Below are 25,730 nucleotides of genomic sequence, written 5' to 3' on the forward strand. Positions count from 1 at the left end.
TTTAGGTGTGGGTCAGTCTTCACATACAGGCTGATGTGTGTGTATAATGTGCTATAGGTATGGAGTCTGTCCTTGTGTCCCTGCTGTTCTATACACAGTGATGGTGCCCGTACCTCCTCCTGCACAGCCTCGGTCACCGCAGACACTTCTCCTGCTTGTGCCGAGTTTGTGTCACCGCTTTCTTGCCCACATGCTGGCTTGTAACACCCGGAACATACCCACAAATGCCTGCCCTGCCAGCCGCCCCTGTCTTTTACCACATTAAAGCTATTGCGATCGCTCATCCCCATACAGAATCATTGTTTCTGGGCAGAAGATCGCTGTTTAGACAGCACGATCTGCTGCCTAGAAACGACAATTGGTGTGCCTGCATGAATGAATGACAGGATCTCCCCATGATTGAGCATTTTGCTTGTTTGTCGGGTGATTGGTGGCACATTTAGACAGGCAAATTGTTCTGAACAAGTGTTCGCAGGAATGTTCGTTCCCGATAATCTGCTCGATTATCGGGCAGTGTAAATCCACCTTAAGTTGCTGCCAGACACCTGTGGCAGTGGCTTATCTTCACTGAGAGCAAAGGATCGGGCATGTTGAAATCCAATAGTTTGACCCCTGACAGCGGATGTTGACAATGGTGGACCCAAGCGAGGCAGCCAAGGAGAGAAGGATCTGGGACCCAGTAGTGGTAAGCAGGGAAGTATACTTCCCTCTGCGTGTCTGCTCAATAGGGAAGGGGGTGTTTGCCAACCCCTTTAGGACTGAATTATGGATTTAGATGGAGTATGTTCATATAGGTTGTCACCTTGGTATATGTTGATTTCAAACTGAAGATGGCCCTCATAGAGAGGTTTAAATAAAAAATGTCAGTTTTTGTGTAGGCTTAGTCTAAATGGCACGTGTTGCCATATGATGGATTGCAGGACAACATACCAGTATCAAATAGAGGCCTGCCGAAACCAGTAGTTTATCGTGCATGGCAGCATTGCACAATCACATGGGCTGGGGCTTGTAGGGCAGAAATATTCATTTAAGGTGAGTTAGTCTTCATTTTAGCCACTATATGGAAGGGTGTAAATAGATTGCTTATCTTGGCTTTTTCACTTTGTAAAAAGCCGGTCCTCTACAAGAATAGACCCTCACGCATAACTGGTCCTTTCTGCTGGTTAGAAATCACTTATTGTTATCCCACTGAAGACTTCTTCACTGCTAACAAATATACCATTCCACTACTGCAGATGTGTGGTCCCCGCTCTAGAAGCACGTCCCGATTTCTCATGTAACCTCATTCATGTGCTTCATTATTTTTACATTTGTTAAATAAGTGTAATGCTGTTGATGTTGACTTTACAATTCTCCACTTATCCCAGTTAGTCTCTTTAGACTGTAGTGATTTTAATCTAAACGTCGCGTTAGAATTTGTAAAAAGAACATTGTGTAACTCCGAAGTCTAATGAACTAATCTTTTCAGCCCTCTGTTCAAGGCTTTCTGGTCTTGACCTGATAATTCCCAGGAATGAGACCACATTCTAAACTTTCTAAGAAATGGAACCATGTCAGCCGTCCAGTGCTGATTATCTGCTGAAGAAAGGGGCTTTGCTTTGCATTTCATTCTTCGCTATTGCTTGTTGTATCTGGTAAAGGATTAGTGGTGCCTCTGATGGATGCTAATTAAATATAATTATTTTATTTTGCCTGTGTCCGCAATAGAGAAACATAGTTACACCATGGAAGAGTGATGTAAGCAGTCAGGAATGGCTAATTTATTGTTTAGACAGAAAATGTAAGCCTTGAAGTATACTTCAGTTACCATTGTTGTGGTAGGTTTTAAGGGTAATGTAATTTTGCACTACAAGATAATTTTTTTTATAGTACAAATCTCCAAAAATTCATATTTTTCTTGATTTAAAATGACTGCTCATTAATATTCCTTAGAGATTCTGCAGCCCACTTAGAGTACATGACCAAAGGTCCCCATATACTTTAGACTAGGGATGTCAAACCCACGGCCCTCCAGCTGTGGAAAAACTCCAACTTCCATCATGTACAGACATCCTACAGCTATCGGGGTATGCTGGAAGTTGTAGTTTTGAAAAGGCTCGGGGCCCATGAGAGTGACATCCCTGCTTTAGTCCACTACTAGCAGAAGGACCCGACTTTGCACGGGCATATTTCATCTATTTCATTTAATATTCACATATATATATATATATATATATATATATATACACACACACACACACACACACACACACACACAATTAGGGCTGCAGCTATCGATTATTTTAGTAATCAAGTAATCTATCGATTTTAATCCAATGATTATTCGAGTACTCCGAAAAAGAAAAAAGTAATAAAATAAGAATGTTTTCCATTATAAAATGTCATCAGAGCCCCGTGCCATCAGCTCCCACCATTGCCATCAGTCCTTCGTGCAATCAGCTCCCCCCATGCCATCAGTCCCCCCCCAGTGCCATCAATCCTCTGTGCCATCAGCTCCCCTCATTGCCATCAGTCCTTTGTGCAATCAGCTCCCCCCATGCCATCAGCTCCCCCCATTGCCATCAGTCCTTTGTGCAATCAGCTCCCCCCATGCCATTAGTCCCCCCTCAGGGCCATCAGTCCTTTGTGCCATCAGCTTCCCCCAGGGCCATCAATCCTCTGTGCCATCACCCCCCCCCCCCCATGCCATCAGTCCTCTGTGCCATGAGTACCCCAGTGCCATCAATCCTCTGTGCCATCTGTCCCAATGCCTTGAGTCCTCTGTGCCATCATCTCCTCCGATGCCAGCATGCCTTCAGCTCCCCCAGTGCCACCATCTCCGCTTCTAGTCTCCAGCAGCCCTTTGATACTTGCCTCTCCTGTAGGGGTGCCGCTCCTCAACACCTGTCTTCTTCTTTGCGCGCACTGTCTTCCTCGCGTCATGCAGCGTCAGGGCATACGTGCACCATGTCCTGACGATGTGTCAGGGGGACAATGCAGCGCGCGGGCCGGCAGGTGACCACGGAGCGGTGAGTAGTAGCAAGTGCTTCACTCCTGCTCCGTGGTCACATGACACAAACATTTGTGTCGATTTACTCTATTTCAATCGAGTAATCGTTTCAGCCCTAATAAATATATATATATATATATATATATATATATATATATATATATATATATATATATATAAAATATATATACTCGCGCGCACACACACCGGTATACCGGTATATGTAATCTTATTGAATTATATACTGGCAAAAAGTAATTGCTCCAATACTGCAGTCACCTAGTTTTATGCGAAAGTTGCTTAACTGAGAAGCAGTCCTTCCTGACCTGTTTTGTCCTACAGACGCTTGTCCCCAGCAAACAAAGAGCAGTCACCAGTGGCGGGCCTCCTAATGAGTAAAATTTGATTGTAATGTCAAAGAAAAGCTAAATCGGCTGATGACATATATGTCATGTAATTTACATTGTCTTACTCCAACACAAATGAGCCAGTCATTGTGCAGACGATTAGGCAGGGAGGGCTCTGCAATATTCTGCATCCTGCTTCCACCGTGTAGTTTGGGCCTGAGAATAGGGCTGCATTTACTGTAGAATGAGGCCTTAATTGCTTAATAATTGCTTTTGTCTTAATCATTAGTCAGCACATAACACAAGTCATTTTATGTTTCTGCTTAGTGGAGATGAACAATCCTCTTACTGACTCTACATACAAATGAATGGCTTCCGATATACTCCTCTCCCATAGATGAGACTCAGTAGATGAGCTGTGGACACAGTTTGGTTTGTCTTAATTTGGAAGATTTTTGTATGCGATTATTCATTTTATTTTTGGCTATGCTTATTGTAAATTTCTTAAACACTAAAATGCGTTTAATGTTCAGCTTCTCTTTTCTGCAACTAGTTTCTGCCATATTTAACAAAACTAAATAGTAAGTAGATATCCTCTTGAAGGTGAAAGTAACACTTCTACCAGAAGAACTAAGGTCAGATACTGGATTGCCGTCCAGACACGCTCCCCTTTGACTACTTTTCACTTACAGGAAGATACATTTGTTTACACCGTCGCCTTCCAACATGTGTTCAGAGGTTTTCCTGTTTTCTTAGTCTAAACAATATATCACTTGTTTTAACAGCAATTTAGTTAGTGCTGGAAATCCGGTTTATGTTGAATGACTGAGACTTAGCATCTTTTCTAAGTTGACAATGATGGCCAAGTTCCCATCTGTATCCTAAAGCAGGTTTTACATTGGATGCAGACATTGTAGTCTGAGTGTTTATGTACGAATTAGCTAAAGTAAGTGTAAATTTATTGTAATAACGAAGATATCGATCACCTAGCTTCACTAATATTGATTTGTAGGGCTTTAATGTCTTCACTATTAAAGCAGTTATCTTCTCCCCCCCCCCCAATTGCCAGACCCCTCATATACATTATACTTACCTGCTCCTCGGCACTCGCATCGCTCTGGATCCCTGCACGGCCGCTGCATCTCCCCGTCGCGCGAATCAAAAACAAGCCTCCCTAGCTGCGGCGGCTGTGAAGGGATCAGGAGGGACGCGGGTGACGGGGAGCAGGTAAGTATAATATAGATGAGGGGCCTGGGGGACCTTTTAGACTTTGGATAACCCCTTTAAGGCTACACACAAGTAGTCTACTAAGTGCAGCCCTATGTTTGAAATATACTCTGGGAGAATACAGTGGCATATGTCAGAGCCTTCTTCCAGAAATATACCGGTACTTTGAAAAATCCGCCCAACGTTTGTGGCAGACAAAAGGCCCAGACTGTACACTGTACAAAGCCTATGGGCCTGTTCACGTTATGTTTGGGCCCAATGTTTAGTGTATGCAGTGAACATATCTATAAGGCTACTTTCACACTAGTGTTTTTGCTGGATCCGGCAGGGTTCAGCAAAAACGCTTCCGCTACTGATAAAACAACCATCTGCATCTATTATGAACGGATCCGGTTGTATTATCTTTAACATAGCTTAGACGGATCCGTCATGAACACCATTGAAAGTCAATGGGGGACGGATCTGTTTTATATTGTGTCAGAGAAAACTGATCCGTCCCCATTGACTTGCATTGTGGGTCGTGACGTATCCGTCTTGCTCTGCATCCCATGATGGAAAGCAAACCGCAGCATGCAGAATCAAATGCAGTTTGGAGCACTCTGTTCTGTTCAGTTACGTTTTGTCCCCATTGACAATGAATGGGGACAAAACGGAAGCTTTTTTTCCAGTATTGAATCTCTATGACTGATCTCAATACCGGAAAATATTAACGCTAGTGTGAAAGTTGCCTAACTCAGCAGGGAGGTTGTCCCAAACATCTTGGAGAACTAACCACAGAACTTCTGTGAATGTAATCTTGCTCAGATTTTGCTGTCTTGTCATGTAATCCTAGCCAGAATTGATGATGTTTAGATCAGGGCTCTGTGTGAGGGCCTTATCATCACTTCCAGGAGTCCTTGTTCTTCTTTAGGCCTCATTCACACTACGTGGATTTTCACAGACCAAGGTCCGTGAAAGCCTGTCCTGCTGAGTGTATTACTGCACAGCGGCATGAAGCGCACAGTGTCATAGCAACCAATGACGCCGTGCACTCAGCAGGACGGGTTTTCACGGCCCGTGGTACGTGAAAATCCACGTATGTGTGAATGAGGCCTTATGCTGAAGATAGTTCGGAATTACATTTGCTATATGTTTGAGGTCGTGGTTCTACTGCAGAATTAATTTGCAGCCAATCAGACACAACCCTGATGGTATTGCATGATGGATTAGCTGCGCCCCAAGTGCCGTTTCTTAGAGCCGCCCAGCTCATTATTATTCACTGCACTGGGCGGCTTTTCCAGTCCCCGAAGCTGCGAGATCCCGCACATGCCCAATAGAAACCTATGGGCATCAGCCTCACTTGGAGCTTCTGCGCGTGCGCCGGATACCTTGCCCGGCACCCTCACTCGCCGGAATTGTAGTGTGCCTGCGTCCCATAACCTTCAGTCCCATAACCTTCAATGCGGCAGCTTCAGTGTCTCCTGCGCAGTGAAAAATAATGAGCTGGGCGGCACTAGGAAACGGCACTTGGGGCGCGGCTGGGCACAAATGCAGGAGAAAGACCGCCCCTTGGGCACAAAGGCAAGTGATTCACATATGAATATAAAGTTGATTTTACAGTGTTTGAAATGCGGACAGGGGGTAATCTTATATGATTGGCATACACATTATAAGACCTATGACGGCATATGAATATCTCTAAATATGTTTATAGGGCCTGTCAGTGTCCCTTTTTAAAGAGGACCTTTCATCTGTTTTACTTATAGGAGCTAAATATCTGTACTTGCGGGGTACCCCTCGCTGATACTGCCACCCGTTTGTTTTTTTAAACATCGCTCCTACGCCCCGCTGCACCCTCCTGAAGTTTTCCCGCTCAGTATGCTAATACTGAGCATCGAAACAGGGAGGAGGAGACACCAGGGTTTCTCAATGGGTGTCTCCTTCTCCCTGGCTGTGCCGCGATCCAATCACAGCGTCACAGCCAGGGAGGGGTATGTTTAAAAAAAATAAATAAATAAGTGGCAGTATCAGTGAGGTGCACCTCCGTAAGTACAGAAATTTAGCTCCTATAAGTACTGTAAAACAGATGAAAGATCCTCTCTAAATGAAAAAGCAAATCAATGTTTTTTAAAAATGGATAGCTGTAAAGCAGTGTTCTGTGTATAAATGAATAATATTATGCTGCCTTGCGATCGCATAACACATATGTGTCCAGTTTATATTGTAGGAACGTCCTTATACCCTGCTCAATTCAACTGTCTGTCTTGTATCAATGTTGTATCCGGAATAGTAAAGCCCCTTTCAGACTAGCGAGTATTCAGCTCGGGTTCAATGCGTGATTCGAACGCCTGCATGGAATCCAGACCCTTTGATTTCAATGGGGCTGTGTACATGTGCGTTGGTTTTCACGCATCACTTGTACATTGCGTGAAAATCGCAGCATGTTTTATATTCTGCATTTTTTTCACGCAAAGCTGGCCCCATAGAAGTGAGTGGAGCTGCATGAAAATCACATCCGCAAGCAAGTGCGGATGCGATGCATTTTTCACGGATGGTTGCTAAGCGATGTTTTTTTTTTTTTTTATACCTTTAGTTTTTTATCACGTGCGTGCAAAACGCATTAAATTGCATTGCACCCGCGCAATAAAAACTTAACGCCATCACAGGCAAAACTGAATGACTTTGTTTGCGAAATCGCACATTTTTTACTGAACGCATTCGCAACGCATCCGGCCCTAATCCACACATGCTCGTCTGCAAGGTGGCTTAAGTGCCCGTTTTATATTTTTTTTCCACATCAAAAGCACACAGAGATATGGGGATTGGGGATTGCGGATGTGCTAGCGGCGATCTAGCAGCCCAAGTCCTCAGCTCGATACATAAAATCCCGGTGACAGGTTCCCTTTAATTGATAGTAAATACTTCACTGATGTCCCTGAATGTAACTTGTTGCGATCTCCACATTCATAATAATTATAGCTCAAATAAATTGTTACATTACCAGTCTATGATCAGGGAGCTGTATCTGCAGAGTATAATTGTGTTCCTGCAGCCGCTGTGCCTTTGATAGCTGCTCTGTTTTGGCGTCCCACCTGTTACAGGACTGCTGATCCTTCCTGCTCCTAGTTAGCTGATCAGTGAGGATTGCGGAGCGCTCCTGTTTGCTGTAAGGGAATTTGATTATGCAGAGTCCAATGCTTCGTCAGTTTGGATATAAGTATTCCCTTGTGTACGGTCTCCTTTTTGCAACCAGACGCGTTTCATAGCCTCATGCTCCTTCATCAGTGGTGGGTTGAGCCACTGCACTTTAATTATTATCCACTTTTTCCACACCTGCCTAAAACTGCAAATATCACGTCTGCGTAGGAAAATATGTCCCTACAGACTTAGAACTTGGTAACTCTTAGGGCTCATTCAGACGGCCGTATGCTGCCTGCAAAAATGCGGATCAGTTTTTTAGCGGATTAGATGCTGTCCCATTCACTTCTATGGGGCTCTTTTCTTCCATTGCACGGCTCAGCAAAAAAATGAAACGTCCTGTATGTGTCAGTGAAAATCAGGACATGGCCCTATTGAAGTCTATGGATCAGCAAAAAAAACAGAATGCAATCTGTTTTCTTGCAGACATGCTGAACTGTCCGCAAAAATACTGATCCGCATTTTTGCGGACAGCATAAGGCCGTCTGAATGAGCCCTTGGGCAATCTTGGCCTTAACACCTGTCTCGCAACCAAGGATCGTTTTGTAGCTGAGCAGCCATAGAAATGAATGGGATTGCAGCCTGAAATCTGCAGCGACCACCAAAAAAATATCAAGCAGGGTTGGATTTATTTATTTTTTGCAATTCTGGGGTTATGGTCACGGCAGCTTGGTTGTCATGCTGCAACTGCACCCTCAGTCGTTTTTATACAGCAGGTGTCAAGGCCAAGGTTGCTGGGTAGCCCCAGCTTTTCCTATAGAAGAAACTGTATTAACCTTTAATGTAAATGTAAAACCAATCCATTAGTGGTGTTCCTTACGTAGGTGGTAATATTATCTTACAGTTTTATTTAATGTATTTAAGAGGGGAATGCCTGAAGTTTGATTTGTGTCTTCCTTGTTCATAGAGAGAATGAGCAGACACTTGGCATAGTTGTGGGTGGCCTGGCTGTCAAGGCACTAGGTTAGTGTACATTTCCCATGAAGCGCATATCCACTATACATTCTGGACATACTGCTCATCTGCTCGGAGCACGCTAAGTGGCCTGTTTTCAGGATTAGTGTACGGACTGGTTTACATTACTCGCATAGTTCTTTAAGTTCCAGGTATTCTGGTTGTGTTTGACCACACATGTTTATGTCACTGTGTAGGAAACCTTTCAGCATATTTCTTTGTTCTGGTTGATCAGTTACCGCAGTTTAGTAAACTGTGGATGAACCAGATGCTTTGTTCGGGTGGGGTACCCATGTATAGAACGAAATGGTCTTTACTTCTGTTACTCTTAAAGTATTGTATCATAGTCCTGTCTAAAGGCTCTATAATGGGTCATAGTGTAGCTACCTATAGGTGGCACTATAGAGACGCTTGCTTCCTTCTGCTAGGTATTTTGCATCTATTTCCCTGGCAGTATTTCTGGCAATTTGCGGGCTGCAGCACGGACACGGGGCGCACACAGGAGGCAAGAGCCCTAAGTCTCCCTATACCAGTTGGATTCGGTGAATCAGCACCTTCCAAAAATATTGTTTCCCGAGTAGTTGTTGCATTACTCATTCAGCACCCATGTCTTTTGCTCCTGCAGGACCATTGTAACATTTTGAAGGTTTCCTGTTGGGCTACATACACACTAACGTATTTTGTTTCCGTGTCCGTTACTTTTTTTTTTTTTTTTTGCGGATAGAATGCGGACCCGTTCATTCCAATGGGTCTGCAAAAAATGCAGACAGCACACCGTGGGCTCTCTGCATCAGTATGTCAACACGTCCTATTCTTGTCTGTTTTAGGCATTGTTACAATGGATCCACCAAAAAAAATAAAAAATGATGGCATATGGACGTCATAGTTTATAGTTTTTTCTTGCGGATCCGCAATTGGCGGACCACAAAACACATACAGTCGTGTGCATGTAGCCTTACTCACCATTTTGAGTGAATGTCCATGCTTAACTGATACAACATAAGTTTCTGAACTAGGTCATCAATATCAGATTGGTGGGGGTAAACACCCAGCACCCCCATTGATAAAGCTGTTCTCAGCAGCACTTGGAAAAAACACTGTGGACAGAACCAGAAGAAGAAAGTTCCATCTGCTGTGTAGTCGCCATGCCGGAGTACTGCGCTCAGCTCCCATTCATACAATTTCAAGTATCTGACAATGACAAATTGCATAATTTGAAAAATGGTAGTGGGTTGTGGTGGCTCTCTCGTTAGTAGTTACGGTATGGTGCTACGAGCTCATATGGAGTGCATAATTTGGTAAATTTTTGCTCTCATGTTAGACATATTTATGAAGCATGTGAGCCAAAAAGAAAAATCCACTGCACCTCATCTGACAATGGGGAGCGGCTTAGGGGAAGACGTGTGGCTTACTGGGAAAGGGCATGCCTTAACATGCCAACATTTTGGCACAACATTGTGTCACAGAGTAAGCCAACCAAGCCTAGCCGTGCACCAAATTTATAATCGAGCCTGCGCCACTGTGAGAAATGTGGCACATCTTTTAGACTGTCTGGTCTAAGTTTACCCTTAGTGAATCTGTCAGCTCACCATGCCCGCAAGATTTCTCCACGTAGGCAGCATGAGACTGCTAGTTCTCATCACAGCAGAGGAAATGCCAGCACTCTGTTCCGATTGATTAAAATATTTCAGCTTTATTGAGGGGTCATAATAATAAAAACCTCCTCCATAGACAACCATTTAGATCAAAGGAAATGTATATCATCCACTTTCATGCCTGTAAATCCCAGGCCTTTCAAATACCTCTGTAGGCTCTCCACCTGTACTGCCGGTGTAATGTATCAATCAGCTGTCTTTGGTTTGCCTTTATAAAGGCTTACAGTGCAAAAAGATGGTATTAGCTACTTAGTCTAAAGGCCTTTCTGGGGCCCTTGTAGTTGTGTTTAAATGCATTCCAATAATTCCCATGCCAGCCAGCGATGCTGACAAACAGAATCTCACTATAAGCACTCTCTTGTACCTCCTAATAGCCCCGTGTTGGCCCGCTTCCTTATTCTCTGTCTAATGCTCGTCTTGAACACATTTGAAGCAGGTCAAGCATTAAAGAAAACCTATTTTCATTGTTTCCTTATTTGTTCAGCCTATTTTTCTTATTTTCTGCTGACACAACGCCTGTAAGGGGCATACGAGCACCATCTTTTGTTGTCTTGGTAAAGAGAAGGGAGGGCAAATGTAAGAAGTTTTGTGTAGTATGTGCTTAATACACACATCAATCATGAGCAGTACCAGTGATAGTAGATGGAATTTATTTATAAGTATATATATATATATATATATATATATTTATATTACTCACAAAAAGTTAGGGATATTTGGCTTTCAGGTGTAAACCGTAAAAAGTTCACACTACAGTAATATTATATCAGCATTTAAAGGGGTATTTCCATCTCAGACATTGGGGGCACATCGCTAGGATATGCCCCGATTGTCTGATAGGTGCTGGGACCCGCACCTACAACGAGAACGAAGCGTGGAGAGCTGTGGCTGGAGGACCCCGGATTTCCCGGGTTCCGTCCACCACCAAGCACTGTTCCCCGCTGCTCCCATAGAAGTGAATGGGAGTGCACCGCGCATGCGCGGCCCATGCTCCCATTAATTTCTATAGGGCAGACGAAAACAGCTCAGCTAGTTTCGGCGGCCCTATAGAAATGAATGGAGGGCGGCTGCGCATGCGCAGGGCGCCCTCCATTCATTTCCCTCTCCGTTCTCGTTGTAGGTGCGGGTCCCAGCGGTGGGACCCGCACCTATCAGACAATGGGGGCATATCCTAGCGATATGCCCCCATTGTCTGAGATGGGAAAACCCCTTTAAGTAGAAGCATGCCATGGTGATTTCCTCATCTCAAACTATTTATTGAAACAAAAGCCAACAATAATGGTGGCCATACCCCATAAATTATTTCAGTATCTCAATAACTTGTCATTTGGCCTTGAGCATCAATTACAGCTTGACAACGACGTCTAATGCTGCTCACAAGTCAACTTATTGTCTGCTGGGGCATGACATCCCACTCTTCTTGAAGGGAGGCCCTTAGGTCATTTAAGTTCTGGGGTACAGAGTTACGAGCCTCTACACAGTGACTCAGCTGATCCCATAGGTTTTAAATGGGATTCAGGTCTGGGAAGAGAGAGCAGGCCACTCCATTTGAGGTGCCCAGTCTACAGCAGGCGTTCCCCAATGATGCTACCTCGATGAGCTGGCGCATTGTTGTCCATGAAGATGAAATTACTCCTGTGTTGTTCATGCAGAGGCCCGATGACTGTATTAATGATGTTATTCACCTGCTCACACTGTAACACCATCACTACCAAAGCTCGTCTGGTGCATAATGTTTTCCTTGATGTCTCCATATTATATCATGAAAATAGGTCATTTAAGTAGAAGTATGTAATGGTGATTTCCTCATCTCAAACAACCACTCCATTTGGGTACCCCAGTCTCTAGCAGCTGTTCCCTAATGATGTGACCTTGATGAGCTGGTGCATTGCTGTCAATAAAGATGGAATTAGGCCTGTGTTGTTCATGCAGAGGCACAATGACTGGAATAATGTTATTCTAGTAGTATGGACTTGTCACTATACCATTCACAAAGTGTAGAGCAGTTCTGTATTGACTAGACACATCAACCCACACGAACACCACCACCACCAAAGGCTCGTCTGGTGACAACAGCGGCTGATGCATAGCTCTCTCCTTGACATCTCCAACATCGTTGGCTGCCATCATTTCTGCTCAGCGTGACTTGACTTTCATCAGTGAACAGCACTGGTCCCTCGTCCAGCGTAGATGCTCCCTGGCCCATGCAAAACGATGACGATGTTCACAATGAAGCAGTCATCAGTGTGGGATTTTGACAATGGATGTCCAATTATATGCCTTTCTGTGACTCTTCCAGTCTCTCTTCTCTGTTGCAACCTGCTGATGTCACTCTGTGACATTCGAAGGTCAGTGGACACTTCCATCTAAGAACATCCTGCTTGAAGCCTCGTAATGGCGAGGTACTGTTGATCAATTGTTAGGTGTTGTCTTGGTCACATGATGTCAAAATATGAACAACGTGATGTGGAGAACTGTTTAAATACCAATTCTAATTGAACCAGGAAATGTATTGGGTGATTCATGGATCAAACACCCATTTTGCCGTTAAGATCCTTCTTAGAGAACAGCAATTTGTGCAAAAAGTCAGAGACATTGAACAGTTCACACTAAGTTTATCTGTAAAGGTTAGTGTGCATTTTAGGTTCATCCTGAAATTTCACCCACAAGCCAAATATCCCTAACTTTTTGTGAGTAGTGTATGTGTGTGTGTATGTGTATATATAATATATATACACAGTACAGACCAAAAGTTTGGACACACCTTCTCATTCAAAGAGTTTTCTTTATTTTCATGACTATGAAAATTGTAGATTCACACTGAAGGCATCAAAACTATGAATTAACACATGTGGAATTATATACATAACAAAAAAGTGTGAAACAACTGAAAATATGTCATATTCTACGTTCTTCAAAGTAGCCACCTTCTGCTTTGCACACGGTGGTGTTAACAAAATGGATGTATTGGAGCGATAGTTAGTTTAGGAAAGATGTGTAAGATACAGTTAAAAAGAGCATTGCCCATTCAGATTTCCTCAAAGGAGAATTGCAGCTAAATAATTTCCTGGCATCTTAGGCAGATGCATAAATAGAAGAAAGGGATCCCTATAAGAATTATTAAATTGGTACTCCCATTATTGTGTAGGGTTTTTCTACCCAGGACAGAAGTACTGTACCTGGTGTTTGTTCTTCCATGCCTCTTGGGCCAATACCCACCTCCATTTTTTTTATTATTTTTTTACTAATTATGCAATTCTTTAGTAGGGGGGAGTCCCTAATAGTTTCTTGCTATGCAACAGCAATAGAGAAGGGGAAAACCAGGGCTCAGCCCCTAAGCAGCTGCATGGTTTGCCTCAATGTTATGTACTTGTTAGAATGACATTGAGGGAGCACGTCATGAGGTTAATACCCACAGATTTCTACAATGAAGTGCATAAAGTGCCTAAACTTCTTTGGGGCTCACCAGAGATTCCTTTTTATGTGGTTGGACCTCCCCCAATCCAATGGATAGGGGATGATATTCCAAAATTCTACACCAATGAAAGTACTTTAGGGAGCTTATATGAAAGACTGCCTGATAGGAACACTAAAATAAAATTACAAAACTTTGTGTCATTTCTAAAATAGGAATCATAGACTTAACTCAAGTGGCGAGTGTATCAGGCTAGAGTGTCACCCCTCAATACGGGGGAAGAACATACGTCCTATAAATTATATTCCCCAGCCCCACAATTATTTAGTGGAGTATAGGAAGGCGTATTGTTCAACACTCTATAACTATAGTGGCACTGATGATATTAGTATTAACACCAGTGCTGCTATAGGGCATGGATCAAGGTGCCTCCTATAGTGACAGGCATACACCCTAAAATAGTAACACTGATAATGTTGATATTGACATCGGTGCTACTAGAGGATATGGATCAAGGTGCCTCCCATAGTGTCAGGCAGACACCTTATACATTATCCACATCACCCTATCTACATACTGCCAAAACAGGGCTACATGCAGGGCAGCCAAGGAGTATGTCAATCCACTATATGCTGCAGCTCGATTTGGACTGAATTACTGAGTTAGCTAAAGTACACTCCCTAGATAGTAATCTCCCTGCCTATGCGCCCTCTATTAACACTGCCCCCACTAGGCGCGTTTCTGTACGGTGGTGCACTTCATCAGGAGCAGAGCAGTTAACAAGGTAAGTGTTTTTTTACATGAACTCGCCGCACAGAGTGGCATGCAGCATGGCAACATCGGCTCTATGACGGGCGCCTGCTCGCCAGCTTTAAATGACCATGACGACTCAGCCTCAGTAGGCGTGGTCACGGACGGCACACAATCACAGCAGAGGTGTGTCACACAACACATCCCACTGCGTGGCATCGTCCCAGGTAAGGTATTGCGCCGCTGAGTGATGTTGCCTCCTTAGTATTGGCAACTAGGTGTGTGGGGGACGTTGATGTGGCTATTAAGCCAGCGATTTATATACAACAACAAAACGCCCTGGGTAACAACCAACTAAGGGCATTAGATCCAGTTGGAATGCATGGATGTCAAGCCAGATGATATTGTAAGGGGAGACTAATAATGATCAGTCCATAAATGACACAACCTATAAACTATAGGTATAAATGATAATCAGGGCAAAAATAAATGTATGAAGTCATGCCAACTAAACACATAAGCAAACCATAAGAGGCTACGTATGGCCCCGAGGTCCGATCAAATCGCCATGCATAGAAAGAAAGGGCACACTCTGGTGACAACCCAGAAAGATATAATTATCCTGGGATGTCTCTAATATGGCCCATCGGATGAGTTATAATCAGTGTGCATTACGCAGACAGTCATTAAATCACATAAAGGAAATAGCATAATTTAAACCCTGTGGTCTCAGTCTGCATCCTAAAAATCCACTGAGCCTCTTTCCGTAACAGAATGGTATCCGCAACATGTTCGATGCCCTGAAATTTGACAACCTCAGTTTGTCCATCATGGCATTCATTGACATGGCGTGTGATTGGTGTATCTGTCTCATTCCTAATGTCAGAGAGATGTTCGTCCATCCTTTTTCTAAACTCGAACTTCGTCTTGCCAATGTATTGCTTGCCGCACTCACAAGTCAGGAGATAAATAACTCCTACCGTTTTGCAATTGGTGAAGGACCTCAGACCGTACGTAATCCCTGTACTCGTACTCTTGAAGTACTTTCCTCTCTTGATCCATTTAAAAAAGGAACATGTTCCAAAAGGAAACGTCCCCTTGGCCTCATTCCTTAACCATGAGCCAGTTGGTTTAGGGGCAGCACACATGCTATTTACTACTTTTCTCGATAAGTGATGGAGGGATAATCTGTCAGTAGGGACCCAATGTCTCGGTCTGATTTTAAAATCCCCCAGTATGATGAGAACATTTCTTTTATCTCCTAGTTAGAACTTCAAAGGTACCAATAATCCTGCATATGTTTTCATCATCCTTTCTGAACTTAGGACAAAGGAGTTGTTCACGATTACAGCTTAATGCGTGTTGATACGCACTTTTCACTGACTCTTGGGGATAGCCTCGGTTTTTAAAACGACTTGTAAATTCCCGGCTGCCAGCCTAAAGTCAGCTAACTGTGAACAATTCCTCCAAGCCCTTAAGTACTGCCCTTTAGGGATGCCCTCTTTAGGGCTGTTGGATGGCCACTGTCCCACCTCAGGAGGTTATTCGTTGCAGTGTTTTTTCTAAATATATTGGTTAACAATCTACCTGCTGTATCCTGGGTAATGGAGAGATCCAATATAGATAAATTCTTGGCTTCTATTATAGATGTAAAGAATAACCGAAGTGTATTATTAAGTTCTGCAACAAATTGGTGAAAGACAGCCTCTTGCCCCTTCCATAGGATAAACATATCATCGATAAACCTAATCCAAAGTAATATCGATGATGCAAATCTTTCCATGTGCTCTGAGAAGACCAACTCACTCTCCCACCAGCCCACTCGCCACTTGAGTGTTAGTCTCTGATTCCTATTTTAGAAATTACGCAATAAAGTTTTATTTTATTTTAATGTTCCTATCAGGCAGTCTTTCAGTTACAGCTTATCAACCTGATTTACTAATTGCTAATAATGTTAATTTATTTTTATTTTTTTACATTTTGAAATATTTGTTTTTATCTTCTTCACTCCCAAAGAATACACGTGATCTTTCCGGCCAGAAGAATGAAGCAGATGAAGTAAAACTGGTATTTCAAAACAGGGCAAAAAGTTTGTTGCAAGAAAATGAAGAACTGAAACAGAAGATACAACAACTGGAATTCAGAATAACCGAGCTTCACCAGAAAATCAATGAACTGAATGAAGACAATGACAGAATAAAAGAGAGGCTGAAGAAAACAGAAGTAAGCAAAGCAATAATATATGGGGTGGGTGAGAATAATGCTGGTACTGTATTGCCAGCCATAAGCTAAAAAGGAAAATCCAATGGTATTTTACATAAATAATTGATTTTAAAGGGGTTGTCTCACCTTGGATCTGGGGTCTTTCCCTGTCCTCCTGAACATTAACATCCTACTCGCCTGTCTGGTCCCGCTGCTACTCCATACTCGGACGCTTTCGGGCCCTGTAGAACCATAAAGTGGCTTGGCTTTGTGACTGATGCGGCCAGTAACAGATCTCATTGGTCACAGCATCTTGAACAGTACATCGCACTGCTGTGACATAGCGTTCAAGATGCTGAGGCCTATGATTTGTTGCACAGGGACCAGCAACTGTAAGAAATAGAGTAGCGGTGAGACTATGGACAGGTGAATGAGGTTTTTTATGCTTAGGGGCACAGGGTAGAACTCCAGGGATTCTTGGCCGCAAGGTTGGAGAACCCATTTAATCAATGATGCATTACAATGGTTGATGCTAAAAAAAAAGTTGGCACGCCAACAGTCGAGTGGATTCCAGTGCTGTTCTCCATCATACTGGGACTTTCTTCCCTCGGACTGGATAATTCTGTAATTCAGAAAATATGGCGCAGTTGGGGATTATTTATCATAACTGGTTCAAAGAAAAAGTGGACGCAACCTATCGGATTCCAGCTGTCATTTTTAGGAGTGTGGTTGGTTGGTATGGGCAAACGCTCCACTTTTGCTTTTTTTCATCAGGCATTATAGTAAATTTATCAGAACTTTTTTGCTACTTTGTCAAGTAGGCATTAAAAAGTGGATGCAATTTTAGATACATACTTTTTATTAACATTTTGAAAGCCATAAAATCGGTGATGACATGTTTTAACCCCTTAAAGATTTTTAGATTTTTTTTCTTTCCCCACATTCCAGAAGCCATAACTTTTTTATTTTTCCATTCACATAGCCACATAAGGGCTTATTTTTGTGGGACAAGATGCATTTTCAATGGCACCATTTAATTTACCATGTCTTGGATTGGAAAACTGGAAAAAAATCTTTCTGGGGTAAAATTGAAAAAACCCACAATTCTGCCAAAGTTGTTGGGGTTTTGACATCACAGTGTTCACTGTGTGCTAAAAATGACATAATGTCCTTATTCTGCAGTTTAATATTATTACGACGATACCATTGCATAATTTTTATTTCGTTTTATTACTTTTTAAAAATAAAAACCTTTGAAAAAAAATCTCTTTTCTATGTTTCACCATTTTCTGACAGCTATAACTTTTTTAAATTTCGGTCTACAGAGCTGTATGAGGGCCTGTTTTTTGTGGAAGGAACTTTAGTTTTTATTGATGCTATTTTTGTGGTATGTACAACTTTTTGATTACTGTAATCAATTTTTTGGGAGGGACGAGATGACCAAAAATAGTGAATCGTGTGTTTTTCATTTTTATTTTTTTTTCATATTTAGACATTTTTGGATTCAGTGATACCTAATATGTTAAGCAAATTGGGAAAGGTGGGTGATTTTAAACTTTTAATATTTTGTTTTTTTTCCTCACTTTTTGTTTAATAATTATTAGACCCCTTAGGGATCTTTTGATCCCTTATTCCTTTCACCCTCATCTATTAGGGTGAATAGGGTTTTGACATGCACAGCTTAGCAGGGAGGCTACTGTGACAGCCCTGTGAAGCTTTAGCAGGCCCCAGGCTGTCATAGTAACCGATTGGAGCCCAATGATTTCATTGTGGGGGCTCTGATCGGAAGGCAGAGGGAGCTGCATCTTTCTGCTTTACCTCACAAATGCCGAAATCGCATTAGTCATCCAGCAAAACATATGCAATATAACAAAATGTTACAATATATAGAAAAACAGTAACATAGTCAGCTGTCGAAAACTAAAAATAAGACAAAACAAAATAATTCCGAAAAATGAGAAATCCACCTTCCGGTGTACTGAGAAATTAGTGGGATGTGGTGTTAGTCAAGGCGGTTTCCACAGTGACCACGTTTTTGCGTTTTTGTTTTGTATGTAAGAAACGTACATACTTCTGTTGTGTGATACGTGTGTAAATTTTGCACACAAAATAGCTTACTAATACTTTCTAATGTATATTACAGAAAGAAAAGCAACAACTGGCTGAAGCTTTGGATGAAGCTAATGAACAGGAGAGAGAAGCTCTGGAGTTCTCCCGAGGGCTGGAAAATCAACTTGAGGACACAAAGGTGAACAGGATAAGATAAGATAATAAATATATAAATGGAGATCTTGGGTTTCCACTGGGGTTTAGAGGAATGGTGGCACATCACCACTATGAGACCAGACATGTAGTGACTCCACAGGAGAGTTGGATATTTGTGTATTCTCTCTAGTATCTCTTTTTTAATCTTCTTCTATATTTTAAAAATGTATTTATTATTGCAGCGGATAGCTATTTAGAAGAATAAAAACAAGGACTATCTCCAGGTGATGGGTGTTCTTTCAACACAGATCAGCTATTTATTATTGCAGCTGATAGCTATTTAGAAGTTTAAAAACAAGGACTATCTCCAGGTGATGGGTCCTCTTTAAGCACAGATCAGCTGACGCTATCTCATTTAAATGTTATAATAGGAAATCTGTTCATCATCTTCTATACTGTGATTGCCCGAGTATCTTATGAGAAACTCTTGTCTTTCTAAAAAGGTTATCACCTATCCACAAGATGGCTAATAAATATGGGATCGCAGTGAATCCCACCTTTAGAAGCCCCTGCAATCCCAATAGCTCTTTACGTCAGCCCCATTGAAGTGAATGGAGGGGCTGGCTAAAATGCGCAATACCAATCCATTCAGAGAGGAGACTTAGGGACCTCTTGTTCTTGAGATTGCCGTGGGCGTCAGTTGTCAGATCCTATTGATAGATGATAAATAACATTTATGGAGTAATCCTCTTAAAAGGCATTGATTCTGTCAGCAGTTTTCACCCCTCAAAACTACTAACAATGCTAGATAGGTAACATTGATGGTAATACTTGCATGACTGAGGAAACCAAGTTTTAAGTCACCCTTCTGCTGCAAATATCTCAAGAGTCATGAGAGAGATGTGACAGAACCAGGGCGGTCCCATGGCACACATTTCTCCAGCAGTGCCAGCACATGCACAGACATTTCTCTCATGACAACCCCTCGCCCCCCCCCCCATCCAGTGCACATTTCTCCAGTCCACACAGAACCAGGGCGGCTGCGGCCCCATGGCACACAATGCACATTTCTCCAGTCCACACAGAACCAGGGCGGCTGCGGCCCCATGGGACATTTCTCCAGCAGTGCCAGCACATGCACAGACATCTCAGATTCATGAGAGAGATGTCTGTGCATGTGCTAGCACTGGCACTGCTGGAGAAATGTGTCATGGGGCCGCCCTGGTTCTGTTTGGACTGGAGAAATGTGCATGGGGGGGGCCCTTATTGTTTTTCACCCCTGGGCCCCATTTCACCTAGCGAGGCTGGAGAGGGCGTGTACATCTCTTATCACCCATATTTCCATATTTCCTCCCACTATTAGGAACCTCCTCCTTCCAAACGTCGGTCGTGCTGCGTCACAACAGGAAGTGACAAGGGTAGTGAAAGTTCCCGGGTCGGGAAAAAATTTGGCTCTTAAAAGAAATTTCAATCGCGGCTTTGTTGATATTTGGCTCAGTTGACTGAAAAGTTTGCCCACCACTGCCCTAGACATCTCTGCAAGTGGTGGCAACCAGTCCTGCTCACATTCTAACTAGGACAGTTTGCTTGCTGTCATTTGAAATATTTCCCAGAGAACCCCTTTAAGCTCCCCAATACCTCCCCACCATTATGATTCATGGCCCCAGTATCCAACCAGGAAACTGCTAGAGCAGGCGTAGGGAACCTCCTGCACTCCAGCTGTTGTGAAACTACAAAACCCAGCATGCATACTTACTCTTCTCTTCTCCGAACTCCCATAGAAATAAATGGAGCATGCTGGGAATTGTAGTTTCAAAGCAGCTGTAGTGCCGAAGGTTGCTGACCCCTGCGCTAGAGCATTCATGGAATACTAAAGCAAAGAACAAGAAATCTCTTATAATTACCTTTATTGTATTGACCCAGATATTCCTGTTTGTGAATTCCAGAGAAGCCTTAATAGGATCAGCCATGAACATCAACAGCTATCCGAAAGGTTAAAAGATGAATCTTATCAGAAAGAACAACTAAGAAACCTGAAAAATGAAATGGAGAGTGAACGCTGGCAGCTGGACAAGACCATTGAGCGATTACAGAAAGAGGTGTGTGCTGGTGTTTGACTGGTTAAAAAAAAGGGTGTTGGCACTTAGCACTGTAGAGGCAATACAGAAGTTACACAAAATATACAGTGCAATTCTTCTGACATTTTGCAGTTTGAACAGTACTGTACTGACCTAAGAATGCAGAATGTCAGAAGACCAGAGGCAGTAGACTGAACAAAGATAAAAACAACTCTGATGATCCATCCGATGTTTAATCTGGAAAGTTTTAGGATCCAGCATTTCATTGGGGTCCACTGATCCCAGACTAAGTGCATAATATGCTATGCTATTTTATATTTTCTCCTTTGCTAACTCAGCGAGTTGTCCTGTGTATATGCTAAACACAGTTGATTGCTGCCCTGCTTGTAGATGGAAGATGTTTTCAGGCACCTGGGTAAGGGTGCATTGAATGTTCGGCATATGCACTGGGAAAACTCTGCCATATATGTCAAGCATATTCACATGCCTCCATTCACCCTAAGGAGGTGAAAAGTGATCTAAATATGCTATTAAATACAGAGGCATCCAGAAAAAATCCATACCACACACTATACTTTTATGTTTTACATGGGGCCTATAGGCATATGTCAGAGTTATATGTTGGAAAATCCTCATGACTGTATACTTCTGATGTACGTGCAAAGTATAAGTATGACTTAAACACAAAGATATTTTTCTATGATCTTTAAGTCACAAACAGGTCAGCGAGTTTGATGTGTTTTTCTGAATTTGACTGTCTCTGCTAGTTCTAATAAAATATAAAAATATGGGAAAACAACCCTATAAAACCTGGCTGATTTCATCCATGTTGGAAGGCATGCGGTTGTAAATTGATTTTAAATGACTATATACCATTTTATGTTTAGTAGTATAATAATGTTAATAATTAATCCTACAAGAAGCACTAAACCTGTTTCATTAGGTACTTCCATTGGTGTCCTGTGATTATACATGGAATAATAAACCTCACAGCATCAATGTTCAACATAACCCATTTTGATTAGTTAGTAGTGGTAAAAGACACTTTGTTAATGGGAGAACCACAGGTAAACATTTTGTAACACTGGTGGTCCATGCCCGCCGACAGTTCCTGCTCCCAGCAGGCATGTCCTTCAGAACGCTCACCTCTCTTCTCGCTTTGTTGCTTTTTGTCTGTGGTCCTTCTTTGTGTCTGTAGGGCACGTTCACATCTCCTGGCTCTAAAAGCGCCAGCAAACGCTCATCCTAATCTGCTCCAGTTTACAGCTATCCTTTGCAGGGTATGTAAGGCACTTAACCTTCGCCTGTGGGAGATTGCCTGAACAAAAAGGTTGTACATTTGCAAAAATAAATAAAATGATACAGCAAACACATACATATGCCTTGAAAAAGTATTCATTCCCCTTGAACTTTTCCACATTCTTTTTACAGAAACTTAAATGTAATTTATTGGGATTTTAAGTGATAGACCAACACAAAGTAGCAAGTACGTTTTAAGTGAAAACAAAATGATACATAGTTTTCAAAAAATTTCATAAATAAAAATCTGAAAAGTATGGCATGCATTTGTATTCAGTTCCCTGTACTCTGATATCCCTAAATAAAATCCAATTGCCTTCAGAAGTCACCTAATTAGTAAATCGAGTCAAGCTTATGTGTAGTTTATTCTCAGTATAACTACAGCTGTTCTGTAAAAGCCTCAGAGGTTTGTTAGAGAACATTAGTGATCAAACAGCATCATGAAAACCAAGGAAAACGCCAGACAGGTCAGGGATAAAGTTGTGGAGAAGTGTAAAGCAGGGTTAGGATGTAAAAAAATATCCGAAGCTCTGAAAATAACACAGAGCACTGTTCTATTCATCATCCGAAAAAGGAAGGAGTATGTCACAACTACAAATCTACCAAGACATGGCATCCACCTATACTGACAGCGCAGGCAAGGAGAGCACTAATTACAGAAGCAGCCAAGAGGCCCATGGAGGAGCTGCAGTGATCCACAGCTCAGGTGAAAGAATCTGTCCACAGGACAACTATTTGTTGTGTGCTCTGTGTGCTCCACAAATCTGGACTTTATGAAGAGTGCCATTTGCCGCTTGGAGCAGAGGTACACCTTCCAGCAGGACAATGACTCTAAACATATAGCCAGAGCTATAATGGAATAGTTTAGATCAAATCATATTCATGTGTTAGACTGGCCCAGTCAAAGTCCAGACCTAAATCCCATTTTGAATCTGTGACAAGCCTTGAAAATTGCTGTTCACAGACGCTCTCCATCCAATCTGACTGAGCTTGAGCTATTTTGCAAACAAGAATGGGCAAACATTTCAGCCTCTAGATACCCCAAAATACTTGTAGCTGTAATTGCAGAGAAAGGTGGTCCTACGAAGTACTGACTCAGGGGGGCTGAATACAAATTCACAACACAATTTCCAGATTTTTATTTACAAAAATTTTTGAAAACCATGTACGTATTATTTTCTTTTCACTTCACATATACTTGCTATAATGTGTTGGTCTGTCACATAAAATCGCAATATAATACATTTAAGTTTGTGGGTGTAACATGAACACATGTGGAATTGTTCAAAGGGTATGAATACTTAGAATTTTTGTAGGTATAACCCCAAACTGTTCCACAGGAGGCAGAACTGACAGTTTTGGTATTATCTGGGAATACAATGCCCACATTTTATTTCCGTGGCTTTATACTTTCCTTCATAGTTCAAGGAATTTAATTCTAAGTTTCAGCTTCAAAGAGCCATTCTGCAGCTTCACTGCTCTATTTCTGAACTGTTCATGAAGATGAGTTTTCTTTTGGTTATTCATTAACAATTTGGGTTGTTCCCAAATCCCTGTGAATGGTTTGAACAGAGCACTTTACATTCTATGATCGCTGAGCAGCTCCTGCAACAAATGTCTGTGTCCATAGGAAATAAAGGGAAGTGCCATGTACTTCTTATTTTTGTGTGCTTATTATACATTTATGCCAATTTTCTGAGAGGTGTCTTCAAAAGGGCTAGGGTTAGTTTCACAGAACCATATGAAGAAGTAAATAGAAAAGGCGGCACTCGCCAGTGTGGATAAAAGCGATTCTTTATTCATACATTAGAATCTTCGGGCTGGAGCATACGGTGCTTGACACAGGAAAGGTTCGCGGCGACAGCCGTTTTGCACTGTTATGCGCTTCGTCTGGCCACTGACCTCATTGCGCTATCTCACGCAATATATAGGCGTCATTGCGTCCGGTCACCTAGGTAACACGGACGCTTCTGTTTTCTCCAATCACAAGTACAAGCTACATTTAATAGATACAAGGTAGCAAGCTGGATCGGTGAGTTATACCTGGACAGTTTTCAAGTAAACACACTAAGGTCATTCCGGTCATTGAGTCCCAGGGGACCCAGGGCTTCAGCTCTCATTATCCACCTTGCCTCCCTTTGCAGGAGTGCACGGTGCCCGTCATGTACGGCACCTGCTCAATCCCAGCAAAGGAAATGCAACGAGGATTACCACCATGCTTATTTCAGACATGTTCGATGAGTCTAGTGCATCCTTTTGCCGGTCTTTAGAGAATTTAAGTGTTCTTGAAACCTTTCAAATAAAGGGCGAATGGTTTTCCCTATATAGAAGGCACCGCACTGGCAAATCACCAAATAGACAGCATAATTGCTTTTACACGTGATGAACTGCGCCACAGTGTGTGACACCCCGCCAAAAGACAGGTATTTACTCTGGCTGTTGTAACTGCAAAAAGAGCAGTTGCCACATTTATGATTACCCTCTATTGGATGATGAGCAGTTGTCTGCCTTCTTGCTTCGGAATCTGCTCCTCACTACTTTGCCCTTAATGGTGTGGCATTTCTTAGCGATGAGTGGTCTATAGTCTGTTATCTCTCCTAGCCCTTCCTCATTTTTAAAGATATCCCAATTATTACAGATGGTGCGTTTAATCAATTCAGCTGCCGGACTATACTTAAATGTGAATACGAATCTCTCCCTTTTGTCTTGGACTTGTCTCTTTTCCCTGTATAACAATTCCTGCTGAGTGAATGACCCTGCTTTCTTTTTTGCTGTCTCTGTCGTTGTTTCTGTACTCCCTATCAAGTAGTCTGCCTTTTAATTCTTCAGATTTCCCTCTTCAGTGATATTTATACGCTTTAGGCCTCATGCACATGGCCGTTGTTTTGGTCCGCATCCGTGCCGCCGTTTTGGCGGCTCGGATGCGGATCCATTCACTTAAATGGGGCCGCAAAAGATGCGGACAGCACTCCGTGTGCTGTTCGCATCCGTTGCTCCGTTCAGTGGCCCCGCAAAAAAATATAACATGTCCTATTCTTGTCCATGCTTTGCGGACAAGAATAGGCATTTATATTAAAGGCTGTCTGGGCTGTTCCGCAAATTACAGACTCCATCCGTGATTCGCAGACAGCAAAACACACCACGGTTGTGTGCATGAGGCCTTAACCGTATGAATTGACCATTGGGTATAGATCTCTAATTATACAGAACGTCTTGCTCATGTAAGTCAGGTCACTGCAGTGAGATGAAGAATGGCAGCATTTAGCAAATCTGGTCTGCTAAATAGTACTTTGTATGCGGCCACAGAAAATATCCTCGTTAAACATTAACAAAGCAGTAACATGGACATGTAGCTCTAACCTTCAGAAGAATCTTCATTGTTCTCAACGGTTTCTCGGCAGTGGAGAACTGTAACAATTAGCACTTCACATT

At 42.4% G+C, this 25,730-nt stretch overlaps 1 protein-coding gene across 3 annotated transcripts in view; it reads left to right on the forward strand.

Moving 5' to 3' along the window:
• The window catches only part of CGNL1 (cingulin like 1), a 127,661-nt gene that overhangs the window by 67,979 nt on the left and 33,952 nt on the right, over positions 1–25,730 (forward strand). For all 3 annotated transcript variants that reach the window (XM_044279696.1, XM_044279697.1, XM_044279698.1), the window contains exons 9-11: positions 16,531–16,737; positions 18,860–18,964; positions 20,868–21,020. In XM_044279696.1, the coding sequence (XP_044135631.1) occupies positions 16,531–16,737; positions 18,860–18,964; positions 20,868–21,020 (465 nt within the window). The remainder of the gene's footprint in view (positions 1–16,530; positions 16,738–18,859; positions 18,965–20,867; positions 21,021–25,730) is intronic.

The sequence above is a fragment of the Bufo gargarizans genome, chromosome 2 (assembly GCF_014858855.1).
Source record: "Bufo gargarizans isolate SCDJY-AF-19 chromosome 2, ASM1485885v1, whole genome shotgun sequence".
Taxonomy (NCBI): Eukaryota; Metazoa; Chordata; class Amphibia; order Anura; family Bufonidae; genus Bufo; species Bufo gargarizans.